The sequence below is a fragment of the Protopterus annectens genome, chromosome 15.part0 (assembly GCF_019279795.1).
Source record: "Protopterus annectens isolate FY-2018-M chromosome 15.part0, PAN1.0, whole genome shotgun sequence".
NCBI lineage: Eukaryota > Metazoa > Chordata > Ceratodontiformes > Protopteridae > Protopterus > Protopterus annectens.
The window spans coordinates 597,425,468-597,441,012 of record NC_056749.1 but is presented as its reverse complement, the minus strand read 5'-3'; the positions used below and the strand labels follow the sequence as shown (position 1 = coordinate 597,441,012).

At 43.2% G+C, this 15,545-nt stretch overlaps 1 protein-coding gene across 1 annotated transcript in view; it reads left to right on the top strand.

Annotated features, from left to right (window-relative positions):
• KIF4A (kinesin family member 4A) overlaps window positions 1-15,545 on the top strand; it is a gene marked incomplete in the record, with an annotated part of 2,786,372 nt that overhangs the window by 2,164,354 nt on the left and 606,473 nt on the right. Inside the window, 1 exon segment of the mRNA XM_044057419.1 lies at window positions 5,107-5,205. Coding sequence (XP_043913354.1) covers window positions 5,107-5,205 — 99 coding nt within the window.

Here is a 15,545-nt window from a genome sequence, read left to right as displayed (position 1 = left end):
CTTAGACTTAAAGGAAGCTTACCTGCACATTCCAATAAGGGAATCTTGCAGGAAATACCTACACTTCAGGGCAGGCTCCATGCACTATCAGTTCTCTGCACTTCTCTTTGGCTTATCTACTGCGCCCAGGGTATTCACAAAGTGTCTAGCTTCAGCCTTTGCATTTTGCAGGCAGAGAAATATTCAAATATACCCATTCTTGGACGATTGTTTGATTCAGGTAGAAAGCCAGGACTTGCTATTACAACACCTGGCATTCGTAAAGAAACTTCTAACCTTACTGGGGTACACCATAAATGAAAATAAATCTCACCTAGTACCCTGCCAACAGATTGTATTCCTGGGAGCGAGCTGGAACACAACTTTCCAGATGGATTTCCTCACTCCAGAGAAACAAGTTTATTTGACAACCTAGTTCAAACTATTGGCCACAAAACCCCAGCTATCTGGAAGGAAAATTCTGCAAGCCCTGGGGTTTTTGGCCTCTTGCATTCTACTAATTCCATATGCAAGACTGTATATGAGGAAACTCCATTGGTATCTAAAAAGCCTATGGTGTCAACATTCTCAGGACCTGGAATCAATGATTCCTATCATTCCAAAGACAGAGTTCCTTTGGTGGGCAGAGACCTGCTACCACAACAAGGGGCTCCCTTTCACTCTACCCACTGCCCCCCAAACCCTAACAGGCGCATTAGACTATGCATGGGAGGCTCACTTAGCATGGGCAGTGCATTCAGGGCAAATGGAACCCGAGACAGATGCACCTTCATATCAATCAAAAAGAAATGTTAGCTGTACAGAATTGCCCGACAGCCTTCAAAGACCGTATTCTTTGAGGACAACTATTGGTAAAGACAGATAACACCACAGTTATGTGGCACATAAGCAGGGGGGAACCCACTCGTACCCTCTCTGCAGATTAGCCATGGCTCTGTGGGTGACTGCCTTGAGCTACCACATGCACCTACAAGCTCAGTTCCTGCCCGGCAAGCTAAAATTCACTGGCAGATGACATAAGCAGAAATCTCATGGACCCACACGAATGGAAACTAGAACCAAAAATATTCAACCTCTTGAACAAATGGGGGACTCCAGAGGTAGACCCGTTTGCCACCCCTCAGAGCTACCAATTGGACAAATTCTGCACAAGGACTCCCCACAGTCTAGCTTGGAAAGTGGATGCCCTGTCCTTTACCTGGGAAAGCCTCTCGGTTTATGCCTTTCCTCCTCTGCCTCTCCTCTCGAAGGTTCTGCTAAAGATCAAACAGGACAAGCAAAGGACAATACTGATTGCACCAGACTGGCCACGCCAGCACTAGTACCCCCTCTTGTGCAGTATAACACTGCTGCAACCATAGCACCTGTCTCAGACCCCTTCCCTGCTGTCCCAGTAGACGGGCCAGATTCTGCACCTTCAGCTTCAAACCCTGAACCTTGCAGCTTGGCTAATTCATTGAGCTCTCCAATAGCATCCCTCAGTAAGTAGGTGCTAGATGTCATTCTGGAGGCAAAGAGGCCTAGTTCTAGAAAATCCTATGCTGAAAAGTGGAAAAGATACTGTTCCTGGAGCCAGACTCAGGAGATGGGCACAACGGTGCCCAGCTTACCTCATATCCTTCAGTACTTAACAGAAATGTTCCACAAGGGCCTATCCTTCTCGTCAATTAAAATTCATGCCTCTGCCATTTCAGCACATTATAATACTGAGCCACCCCTCTTCTCTCATCCCCTGATAAAACAATTCCTTAGAGGGGCCAAAAATATAAGACCCCCCCCCCAGGAGAGCCCACACTCCAACCTGGGACCTTAACTTTGTATTGGTAAAGCTCACCCCCCCCCCCCCTTGAGCCAGCTGCAACAGCAGAGTTGAAATTCCTTTCTTGGAAAACAGCCTTCCTTCTAGCCATCACTTTAGCAAGAAGAGTGTCTGAATTGCAGGCCCTCATGGCAGTGGAACCCTTCATTATCTTCCATGCAGACAGGGTTTCCCTCAGGACCCAATCCTTCCTTCATGCCCAAGGTGTCTGGTGTGGCCTTAAATCAGTCCATTCATTTGGCGACTTCTTTCCCTAATCCACAAAACAAAGGGGGATGAATACTGTACTCTCTGGATGTGCACATACAACTTAAATTTTATCTGGGCAGGACAAAGCCTCTCAGAAAAGCTGCTAGTTGGCTTTGCTGCAAGGGCAGAGGGGAAGGCCATTTCAAAGCAAACCATTTCCAAACGGGATAGCCCATTGCATTCATTTCTGCTACAAACACCATGGAAAACCTACCCCACAGGAGATAAGATCACATTCCACCAGGGCTGCATCTACCTCTGCAGCCTTTCTCAGAGGAGTCCCTACCAGGGACATCCTAGAAGCTGCTACCTGGAGCTCTGTACATACCTTCACCAAGCATTACCACATGCCTATTTTTTTCTAAATCCAGAGCTGGTTTTGCCACTGCAGTTTTGCAGGACTTAATAGCTGGCCCTAATGCACTCTAACTTCCTTCTCCCTTCCTTAGCTTTGGGAATCAACCCAAATGTGATAACTGCAACAGTGAAACATGAAGAACACATAGTACAGTTGTGTACACTTACCATAAATGTAGATGTTCGAGTGTATTCACAGTTGCAGTCCTGGTTACCCTCCCTCCAGCCCCCTGACTTCTCCTGGCTCTACCTTTCCTTCTTGTTTGGTGTATTTTAAGTTTTTCTGGTGTATTTGCTTTTTGATGGAGGTGTACCATAACATATAATTGCTTCCCATTGTGGGGGCACCTGACATCTGGGGCAAGAAAAACTGATGTAATGGCGTCTGCTGCATGTTTTATACCCCTGACGACCTGACGTCATGAAAGAAGAGACAGCAATCCGACACAGAAATCTGAAGACTCTGGTATTCAGGCCAGCTGAGGGCTACCTGCAGGCAGATGACCCAAATGTGATGGCTGCAACAGTGAATACACTCTAACATCTACATTTATGGTAAGTGTACACAACTGTACTTTGTTGCTATATTTCCATGAGGAAGGCATGTATGGTGAAAGTTTACTGTTTGTTAAACTCGCAGCAAGAATAAATTTGCATTGACTTCAGCAATTTCAGCGAGGTTCAGGTGTTTTTGTTTATGTATTTGTTTGCTTTTGTTGCCACTTGATTTACCGTGAGCTCAACCATTTTATGTTTTACTTTTGCTTTTAGTTTGTTGGTTTAGACACATCCTGTAGGGGGCTAATCTAGTACCTGGAGTAGGTATGGAAAAACCAAACCCTTTAGGTGCAAGAGTAGTCCAGGTTAAGAGATTCTTTGCCATACATAATTCTCTGTCCCTTGTTATTGTATCTTGTAGTGAAGTTCACAAGAAAAAGAAATGAGCTTCATCATACATCTGATAATCGGTTTATAAGGCTGATGTGGCTTCCTTGGCTGAGTGTTCTGCAGAGACAGCTAATTCTTAAGACTGTGTTCCAATCCATGGCTTTAGTGTTAGTTTGACTAATGACCATACTCTTTCAGAGAAAGATGAGGAATCTTTTATGGACAATGGTGATTTCCTAGTTGAGAGTCTCGCCATTGTGATTCTTCGAAAGGTGAATCTGAGCTTAAGTCTAAGCAGGTGTTCACTTTTCCTAAGATTGCTAGGTTTTAGTGATGATTTTGCTTAGCAGCAATCTAGAACTGCCTCAGAGTTATGCAGGCTATATGACCTTATAGAGGAGGAGATGCTCAGTTATGTAGATTAGCCCTGCCCTTTACTCACCGTGGAAGATATTTATAAAACTGCTTGCAAGACACCAGTATCTAATCCAGCAATTCCCTAGAAAGAGACTCGGAAAATATAGGGTGGTCTTAAATATGACTAGTCTGTTTTCTCATTTAACTGCTAACCTAGCTACAGACTTCCCAGCTGACTGCTCAAATAATCTCATTGGCTTCATCTCATCCCACACACCTCTGGTAAAGCGGGAAAATGGTTGGATCTTCTGGGCAAAAGCATCCTTTTCTGAAAAAGGATCAGCCTCTGCAAATTAATGACTATATAGAGTTAGAGCACTGCTACCCACCTCCTCTCAGGTTCTCTCTCAACACTGCAGCCTTGGCCGCAAACAGTCTCACATAAATGGGTTCTGAGAGAATAATTCAACGAGGATGCACTTGGCAGTGGTTAGCAAATCCTCCCCCTTTAGTGATTTAAAGGACTTCCCCAACACACACACACCATGCAGAGCTGTTTTCTCTAGTGCTCTGTTCATTGCCTGTAGCAGTTCCTGTAAACCCCATTGTCTTGACCATGAAGTCAGTGAAAGAGACTTTCTGGAGCGCAAAACAGGCAAATGGGAGCCCTTAGATTGTAGGTGCTTCTGTGCCATTGGCCTATTTTGAACTTCAGAAAGTAGCAATATGAGAACAGCTGCTCAGCAGAGGTATTTCATAGTACTGTGTATTTCGTATACAAAGTGATTCACACATCTGTATACAAGGTGCATCTTGCTTGGTGTGTGAAACATGAAGCAACTGTGCTTCATATATGAGCAGACAGATGATCCGCTGTGGCGACCCCTAACCGGGAAAAAGCTGGAAGAAGATACTGAGACTTGCACTTTATATTTGAAACACACAGTTGCTTGATATGTATATGCGTGAGTGTGAGACAGAATGACTGCTGTGTCTACTAAGTGCCTTTGTGCGACAGTATTATTTTTTGACTTTTTTTTTTCGATATGTCTTACTTTTCTTTTCTATCCTGCCAGTAGGATTGGCCCTTGGCTGGTTACACATCTTTATATGGCCCTCTATCTATTAGAGTTTGAGTCTACTGTTCATCAAACAGGTCTGTGTGCCAGACTTCCTTTCTGAGCAAGAAGTTGTAGCGCAATGAGTCCTCCTGCAAGAAGTTACAGATGTCTTGTGTGGTGGTAACCCCTCCTGACAGGGATGTAAAGATTTTAGAAGATGCTGGCTGAAAAACATTGATATCTGTAATTTTTTCCAGTTGTGATTGTAATTTGTTTCTTTGTGGTGTTATCTGTAGAGCTTTAGTTTCATGTTGGCATTTGCATTACAGTTTAATTGCACTTAATGTAACATCACTTTGGTTCTGTTTTTGTTAGATGACTTATCTACTGGGACAACTCCAGCAGAATTCAAAGCAGCCTGAAGAAACCGTGTCTGAGCATGAGAAACAGTTAATAGAACGACTACAATTTCAGGTAAGTTTTGTAATGAAATTGTGGTATTTGCAATGCCGGTTGAATTGGTTGTTTTCTGTTGTAAAGGAGTGTTTGATACAATGTCTCAGAAGTGTAGCTAACTCTACCAGTTCCCTGTGCCAGTACCACAAGCTAGTGACCCACACCCCTTAGCTCTCAAGTGAAGAGCAAAAAAAGCACTTTGCTGTATTAAGCTGATCACTACTTTTTAAAGATTGACTTATTACAGTTAGATCCACCCCCATACCAGCTCTTGCATTCAAGAGCTGCAAAAAAAAAAACTGCTATTCCTTCTACAGGGGATATCACCCAGGTGGGCCAGGTGCATGGCCACCCCCTTCTTGCCCCTGCTATTTAGGTCCCATTTCTGTACCTTGCCTTCAGTCCTCCTTCCACTCTGCACATATAACTTTATATTTTAAAAACTCCTTTCAAACTGTAGCACACTGCTTGCTACAAGTGTAGCAAACAATTGCTATAGTTTATTCCCTGCCTTGCATGGGCCGCTACAGCACTCCTATATTAATTTAAAAAAAAAGGCTTGCCAATCACGCCCCCTCTCAACCCTTTACCCCCCAGTTACTGGCCCCTCATGCCCACCCTAACTACACTTCTGTAATGTCTATTTTATATTTTTACCATTCATTACATATCATGTCTGTGTGCTTCTGGTATTGACACTATTTAGGAGCAGATGCCATTTTGTTCTGTTGTGTAACCATACTCTGTACTGTACAGTATCTCTCAACCCTCCCCTCCTCCAAGCATGGATAGGTTTTGCATTGTATTTTATTGTAATATGCTGGTGTTGTGTTTTCTTATTTTCTGTTGGTAGTCCTTCTCAGTATTTCATTACATCTTGCCTCCCACCTCCAAAAAGAGGTCTGTGTGCAGTGGGTTGTTTTGAAAATCTGTCTTTATAAGCTTCTTGACAATATCTTAAACATGACAATGGAAGATGGGGAGCGCTTCCTCTCTCCCATATTTTCCCAGTACTACTATTTTTTTTTAATGTCTTGGTCCTGATATTCAGTTACCATTTTCACACTAGACCTGAGAGGCAAAATATGAAAATGTTGCATATGGGTTTGTACAAGCCAAATCAGTATTGTGTAGAGAAGGAAGTTAAAAAATGATGTGCAAATGAATCTAGCATTCACTAGTGTACAGTATTTTCTTACAGGGCAAAGTTGATATTTAGAGCTGACCTAAAAGGCGAGTAAGAAAATATAAAATGGTAATGTTTATACAAGAAAATTTTAGGTTTATTTGTACAGATATAAGTTCACAAATAGCAACATAGAAATGCCTGTAGCACAGATAATGTATATAGGTGTACACTGCACAAAATGAGCAATTACAGCAGACTAGTATTAGCAGTAATAGTTTCTACCCAGTAGCCAGTAAATACGCTGTTGATTTCCATGTGTAAGAAGGGTGCAAAGGAAATGGGAAGAAATTGCTGTAAAACAGATGTAAGCATGAGTAGCTTATCGAAAGGTTGATATAGTAGGTACTTACAGGTATTGTGTGCGGAGTTGATATAAGTGATAACATAAAGGACAGGAGCAGAATAGTTTTGGGGCAAGAGTTGCAGCAGTAGTAGTAATGGCAAAGTTAAGTATGAAAAGGAGAGGATAATAGGATAGCAGGCACCAGGAGAGTACAGTACAATATATTGTCTCAAACTGGGGCAAAAGGCATGTTAGGCCTGCCTAACCATGTTAGACAGATTATCCCCATTGTGCTCTTTTTTTTTTTAATCAGGATAGTGTCACTGTTTGTAATCTTAATGAGTAAGGCTCTGACACTGCTAGCCCAGCTGTCTGGAATTTTGTAAATAATTCTGTCATTTGTGAGTATTGATATGATTTGTACGGAACTCTTATGTACTGAGATTCAAGAATGTAACTACAGCATACCTCGCTGAAACATACAAGATAAAAAAGTTGTAATTAAGTGATTTACAATGTGCTATAAAAGTTAGTTTCAATGCAGCAAGAAGACAGGATGTCTAGAGCTAGAAGTTTTTTTCTATGGTCTTGGTGAGAAGTAAGTACCAAGTTTAAAATGTAAAGTGTTTTATTGGTATATGACTACCTAGCAGCTGCACAGAGAGATGCTAAAAATGCTTGTACTTATAATGGGGGGTAGCTTGGGAACTAAAGTCAGGTGACAAAAAGTGATGTCATCCAAGCTAACCCAGCTGTAATAGTCAATATTAAATTAAGAACTAGACTGTGTGCATTTTGAATCTTGTCTTGGACCTAGAAACATCCATCATCACCATCATCTGCACTTACCTTGCTAATAATAAGTTTGTCTTTCGGCTTTTTCCTGGTAAAGGGTCGCCACAGCAGAACTCCGGTCCGCTAATGATTGGTAGTAGATTTTTTTACCAGCTCGACGCCAAACCTTCAACGAAGGCACACCCATTTACGCAAGTATGTCTTTCGAACGCTACCCAACCGCGGGGAGGACATGCAAGACTCCACACAGAAGGCACTGCCAAGCCGAGAATCTAACAGGAGAACCTCTTGCTGTGAGGTAACGCCAGCGCCGTACCACAGCGGCATACATTGGTAATAGTAAGTAACTAGGGAAAATCTATTTCTTTTAGATATAGATAGGAATATAATAAAGATTAGCTTAGATGTTTTCTGTATTTATTTGAGACTGTCTTGCAGTGTTTTAAAATATTTCCTGTGATTCTGAACTCTGTAGTTACTGTGTTGATTGAGTATTGTCTTGTTCTTTTATTATTTATTAAATGTATTTAAACCTTTTAATTGTGGCTGGTTTGTTTAGAGATATTTAAGCTCTTAAGAGTACGTGCATATGTATTTGGTGACACTGTACAGACCACTCCTAAATAGCCTTAGTCTTGGTAACACTTACCATTTGGATAATAGTAACATTGCACAGTAGGATTGGTCACCCTTTGTAAGGGCTGATAAGTAGTGGTTGGTGGCAGTGATAACTACCTTGTAGTCTGGGCAAAAGGGGGCATAGCTTAGTAAATTTGTGCCAGCCTTTCCCTGGAGTGTTTGTATATAAACTAAATGTCAGTGTGTATCAGCTATTTGGGCAAGGACACGAAGCACTGGTTGGACAGAGAGGGTGTTGGAGGTCTTGACTTGACCCTTCAGCTGAGATCTCAACCCTATAGCTGTGCCAGTCAGGAGTCTTATTGGGGATCTGGAGAAAGAGGGAGAAACCAGCCCCAGACTGATCTCTGTGTGCTCTTAAGTGAAATTGTACTTTACTGTGTGTGTACTTATCCTCCCATAGTGGACGTCCCTCACTGTTGCCAGTGTTTAAGATTGAGGCTCCTTGATAACTGGGCCAGTGCAGGGGTGTTGCACACTAATGTTTTCCCCTCCCCGAAAACTCAAGCTAGTTTTTCAAGTGACCCTTGAGAAATGTTGCTTGAGAGGGTTGAGCCTATCTGGGAATGCCTTGCACCATTCCCTGTCTTGAGAGCCCATTCTGCATTGGCATTGCTAACCCCACTATGGTGCTGCATTATCATGTCATGCAATCTTAGGCTCCACCTTAGTAACTTGGAATTTTGCTGGCTGGCACGATGTAACCATGTTAAGGGATTATGGTTTGTAACTACAGTGAATTTTCTTCCATACAGATATGGCTAAAGTTTCTGCAGTGCCCACATTATGGCTAGGCATTCCTTTTCTACAGCTGCATAGCATTCCTCCCTGGGTTGGAGCCTACGACCGAGATATACCACTCAGTGCTCTTCTCCCTCTGAGGAAATCTCGCTAAGTACAGCCCCCACCCCATGGTTTTAAGCATCCACCTGCACAACAAATGCTTTGCTGTAATCTGGACTGGTCTAACACAGGGGGTTCTCCCAAAGCTCCTTTAAGATTCTGGAATGCCTGCTCACATGCTGGAGTCCACTCTACCTTATCTGGCCTGTTTTTCCTTGTCAGGTCCGTGATGGGAGCAGCTATTTTACTATAACTGGGGACAAACTTTGTCATACCCTGTTGTCCCTAAGAATGCCCTCACCTGCTTTTTGGTAACCGGGCCAGGCCATGCCTGAATGGCTTTCACTTTGTCAAGTTCTGGCCTGATCTTACCACTCCTCACTCTGTCCCAGGTAGGAGACCTCTGCCATACCCACCTGACATTTGCTGGGCTTAATGGTTAACCGTGCCCTCTGTAGTCTGCCCAGTACCTCCCTGACATGCTGAAGGTGCTCTTGCCAGGAATGGCTATAGATGGCAATATCATCTTGGTAAGCAAGGGCAAAATCTCCTGCTCCTGTTAGGATGCAGTCTACCAGCCTCTGGAAAGTTGCTGGAGCATTTTTCATCTCAAAGGGCATCTTGGTGAACTCATACAACCCAAAAGGAGTCAAAAAGGCTGACCTCTCTCCAGCATTGGAAGTCAAGGGCCACCTGCCAGTAACCGTTGGTAAGATCAGTGATGGTAATATACTTAGCCCCACCCAGCTGCTCTAGAGCATCATCTGTCCTAGGCATGGGGTAACCATCTGACTCTGTGTGGCTATTTAATTTCCTATAGTCCACACAGCACCTGGTGCTGCCATCATTGTTTGGTACCAAAACCACTGGGGAAGAGGCCCAGGGACTGCTGGACTCCTGAATTACCCCTAGTTCCAACATTTCCTGCATCTCCTCCATCAAAGTGAGTCTGACTCTCTCAGGCACCCTATAAGGGGCCTGCTTAATAGGCCTTTGGTGTCCTGTATCCATTTGGTGCTGCACCGGGTGGGTGCACCCTGGTTTCCGTGAACATGTACCCAAACTCCTGTAACACTGCTCAATTTTCTCGAACCTGGGTTTGATAGCTGCTGGGACATTGCTACCCCTTCCACTGAGATGTCAGTCCGAGCCTCATTGAGATCAGTCACCAGATCCCCTTCAGACTCTTCTTGCCATCCACTACAAATACTCTGCACAAGAGCCTTGCTATCATGGTAAGATTTCATCATGTTAACATGGTACAGTTTGTGCCCCTGCCTAGCAATTCTTCCATGTAATTAACAACAATGAGCTTCCTTATCGCTTTGTAGGGTCCCTCCCAAGCTGCCTGCAGCTCGTTGTGTCTGATGGGAATGAGAACCACTACCTGCGGCCCTATAGCAATACAGACTGAGGAATAAATAGTCTTGAGAGGAGAAATGCAAGTAATGAAGTGTTAATGTGAGATGTCGGATGTCCAGAAATAAGTTTAATTTGATATAATGACATCTAATAAGGTTATCCAAGGTACAGTAGGAGAATTGTCCAGTAGTGTAAAGTGGGGGTATATTGACAGTAATGAGAGGGTATGGGGATCTCATATGAGAGAATGATATGGACGTGCCCATTTTGAGGACAGATGCGAGAACAAGTCAGATTTAAAGTCTGTATGATTAGAAATATTGCGAATGGGGGGGGGGGGTTCATAGTTTAGCTATGGAGCAGGATAGTAGAAGTTGGCCAGGGGGATGTGAGGGTTTGTAGATTTGTAGAAGGTTTTGGTTTTCTGATCTGAGAGAGCGGTTAGATGTGTAGGGGGTTGAGGCAGTAGCGAGAAATGGGCAGTTGGAAGGTTTGAAGATGAGCTTGTGGGCACTGGTGCGCTGAAGGAATTTCAAGTAGTTGGGAGTTTGAGCCATTGCAGGGTGAGAAGGGATTGGTAGTAGTGGTAGGTACAGTATTTAGAACTGTTTGCGAATTTGCTTATTTTATGGTAGCAGCACTCTACTTTAGTTTGGCTTGTAGGCTGAGCTGTAGATTGGTTAACAGAGGTGTGCCGTACGAAGGAGGGGAGAAGGTAGGATGAGGCTAAGGTTCCTCTGGTAGAGAGGCTGAGGTAGTGGTTGTGTCTGTACAGGAGTCCTAGTTTTTGGTGTTTTTTTTTTTCTTCTTAATGGCAGATAAAAATGCCATTGTAACGGATCTTATGTTTACTGTGGAAGGGGAAAAATTAAAATATTTTAATGTGAAAGAAAAAATTGAAGAAGAATGCAAACAGATATACAATAGAAAATTTAAGAATTTATATAGAGATATAGTAGAATACAGGGAACAACGTTGTTGCCCCAAACCGAAGACTAACACTAGGAGACGATACTGGATCAACACAGACCATTTTGGGGTTGATGAACACTGGGAGGAGGTTGGAAACACGGAATGGAATACAGGAGGTGATTACACAAATTTTGACAGTGTGGATGGACAGGGGGGTTATGATCTGAATGACCCTTTAGAATTTCCTACGTTGAGGAGGTCTGACAGGATCAAATTAGACACCAGTGAATTATTACTAACCTGAAAGGGAGCAGATACTAAGCTTGGATAGTTATAACAATAGGGAGGTACAGGATACGTCAGGAAATGAGAGGGTTACAGACATATGTACCAAAATCTTAGTATTTTTTAATTAGTTATTTAGACATAGACCATGTATACTTCAGCCTGTTTAGTAAAGGATTGAAATTTGTACCAAGTGCAAGTCATAACACTATTGTTTTAATTGATTTAAAACTTTTTGTTTTGAGAAAGAAAAACCTTGAACTTGTAACACAATAATGGACCCAATACAAATATGGTTGAGAAGAAGAGTAGATTTAACCCATCCCTTCACCCTCAGCTCAAGAATTTTGAGAGACAGGTTGAAATTGAGCTCAGACAGAGTTTAAGCAATCTGAGTAGACACTACAGCCTGAGTAAAGAGTATATTCTTTTACACTCTAAGGAAGAACTAATATGTTAGGGTTATGAAGCCCGATAAGGGGGGGTGGTTATTATAGACAGCATTATGTACTCAGGGAAAATGCTAGATATGTTGAATAACATTGATAGATACATTAGTCTCCCGTAACAAAATTAATGTAGCCCACAAGAAGATAGACTTTATGTTAAGAGAAATGGTGAATGAGGATTTCATTAGTCAAGATGTGTACCAATATTTAGTTATGAATAAACGCAAAATACCATCAATTTTCAGAATACCTAAGGTCCACAAGGATGTAGATATAACCTACCACTTAGACCAATTGTAAATATATTAAGTTGCCTATCTTACTTCGTGGAGATGTTCATCATGTTTCACTGCTGCAGTCATTACACTTCGGTTATCCTGCTGTCAGGCGGTCCCGCAGTCGACCAGAGTTCCAAAGTCTTGGTCCGGCGTCTGTTGCTGTTGCTTCTTCCCTGACACCAGTGCACCGGGGGTATATAAGATGCAGCCGACACCATTTTCTTCAATCTTTCTTGCCTCGCGGTGCCCGAAGCAAAAGCAGTTCGCAAGTGCCGGTCGGCCGACTTCTGAGATTTTCAATTCGAATTTTCAGAACCGAAGTCTTCAATAAAGCTAAGTACCCCGTTGGGGAAACCTTTCCTTGCCTCAGACTGATGTCAGTAAAAGTTAATAATTGTATTTCTTGTGGGAAGCAAATACCTCATAAGGATTTTCATTCTTACTGTATTCCATGCCTAGGCCCAGACCACGACGTCACTAGTCGGTTTTTTGCTACATTTAACAAACGGACTATTAAACTTCGGTTTGATTTTTCTCGTCATTACTTTGGCCGAAGGTTTAATTATACCATGCCGTCGGAACAACCGACGACTAGAATACACAAAAAACGCAAAGACAAGGATTAGGACAGGCATCCGAGGCCCAAAACTGACTATGAACCTCTTCTAGGCTAGTCGCCATTTCTCAGTGAGGTGCTTTCGCAGCCCCTGACACCCGCTACCTCAGAGCCACAGGCCGCCTCCGACTCCCACGTGGAGATGTCTAGGCCTCTGGATACTCAAGGTGTTGGGCCTACGGAAACTAACCCTTCAGATGGGTCCGGAGCCGCTGAGCAGGCATCGGTTTCTGAGGGTGTTTTCAGACCAGTCACAGCTTGCCATAAAAACTACAGCCAAGTCTAAAACTCCATTAAAGACAAAGAAGCAAGTACAGCATTCAGCTGGACAGGCCTCCATGCCTAAAAAACAGGTGCTCAGAATGGCCAAAGACTTAATTTCTCTGATTAGGGGTACCCATCCCCCTCCTGATAAAAGGCCTAGGCAGGATACAGACTATGATTCCTCTGACCAGGTTTCCATTTATTCTGATTCCTCTTCAGACCAGGGATACTCTTTACCCCTCTATGAGGACTCTGATGCTGAAGAATCAATTCCGTCAGCCTCTCCTCCAGAGGATTATTCTTTTGGGGAAACTTTACATACCATGAGGGAGCATTTCCATTGGGAGGGCTAGGATTACTCAGAGTCCAAGAAAAGGCTCAGAGACTTCCTTTTATTACCTCAGCACAGACCCCTTGCTATTCCGTCAGTGTTAGATATTGTGGATGATGTGTTCTCTGAATCCAGTTTAAATCCTGATTCTTTGCCCCCTGCTCCAGTCAAGCCAGACAGGTACTACAGAGTCCCTGACTCTCTCAAATTTCTTTATAAAACCCCTGTTGCTGACCCAGAAACTATTTCCCAGGGTCCCAAAGGGGTAAAGGCTTCCACGGCTAAGAATCCAGTTCCCTCTGACAGGGATTCTAGAGCATTAGACAGATGGGGGAAGAAAGTTTACACTTCTGCAACTTTAGCAGTGAGAGCTTTAATTGCCAGTTTCACATGCTTAAATACCAACAATATTTAATGTCTCTGTTAAAACAGAAAATGATTACAAGTTCAGAACATCCTGACAATATGGAAATGCAGGAGTTATTGCATGCAGCTGAACAAGTGGGAAAACATACTCTGCAATGTGGTTTTGATTCATTACAGGCTTCTTGTAGAGCAGCAGTTACAGAATCTGTGATTCGAAGGCATGTTTGGTTAAAAGAACAAGGTTTACCTGATCATGTTGAGGCTAAATTATTGGATGCTCTTTTACAGCAGGATATTTTATTTGGTGTTAAGGCAGAAGAGGTATTAAAGAAAATGGAGGACAAGGCAAAATCTATGCAAACTGTGAAGGATTTCTTACAGGTACAGCCAAATCGATTTAGCAGAAGTTGGCCTTCAAAGAATTGATTCTTTCCAGTGTCAGACAGACCACAAAGAGGCAGATACAGACACACAAGAGGCAGATCTCAGCCCCAAGGCTCTTACAGACCACGACAGTGGGGTGCTTCAACCCCAAAAGAAGGTGAAGACAAGTCACAACCTTACAGGAAACAGTCCCAATGACTTCCCCCTTCGAATGCCAAGCACTTACCTTTTGGCAGCTCCCTTAGGGGGAAAACTTGCACTTTTTTCTCAACTGGCACATAATCACCCAAGACAAATGGGTTCTGAATATTGTGTCTCAAGGTTACAGGTTCCACTTTCACACTCTACCAAGGCTAAAATAAATGCCAGACCTGCCCCAAAATCAATGGGCAGAGGCACAAAAACAAATTACAGCTCTCATGGACATGAGGGCTATTCAAAAAGTGCCACAACAGGAACAAGGACAAGGATTTTACTAGAGATGCTTTCTGGTCCCCAGAAAGGACAAAGCCTGGAGACCCATACTAGACCTTTCTACCCTAAATACTTAGCTGGATGTTCCGAAATTCAAAATGTTGACACTACAGCAGCTTCTTCCCATGCTGGGCAAGAAGGCTTGGCTTGTTACTTTGGACCTCAAAGAGGCATACCTGCATGTCCCTGTCAGACAAAATTGCAGAAGATACCTCAAATTCATAGCTGGTTCAATGCATTACCAATTCTCTGCACTGCCCTTTGACTTATCTACTGCGCCCAGGGTCTTCACAAAGTGCCTGGCACCAATTATTGCATTTTGCAGACAGAAAGGAATTCAAATATATCCATACCTGGACGACTGCCTTGTTCAAGCAGAGAGCAAGAACATTCTTCTAAAGCATCTGGCGTTTGTAAAAAGGTTGCTAATTTGCCTAATGTACACAGTAAACAAAAAGAAGTCAAAACTAGTGCCCTCACAAGAGATAATATTCCTGGGTGCCAGCTTAAATACAACGGCCCAGATGGCTTATCTCACGCCAGACAAGCAAGGGCAACTGACTCAGTACTTTCAATTGATGGCAACAAAGACCCAACTCCCTGCAAGAAAAATTCTGCAGGCCTTTGGATTCATGGCATCCTGCATACTACCAATTCCATATGCCAGACTGCATATGAGGAAATTACAGTGGTACCTAAAAAGTGTGTGGACTCTACACTGCCACAGTTTGGAAGCAGTAATACCACTAATTCCCTGCCTACAACAGGAGTTTTGATGGTGGGCACAGGCATGTCACCTCAACAAGGGACAGCCTTTCACTCTACCCACAGCCAGGCAGACACTAACAGATGCTTTGGATTACGCCTGGGGAGCACACATGGCAGGAA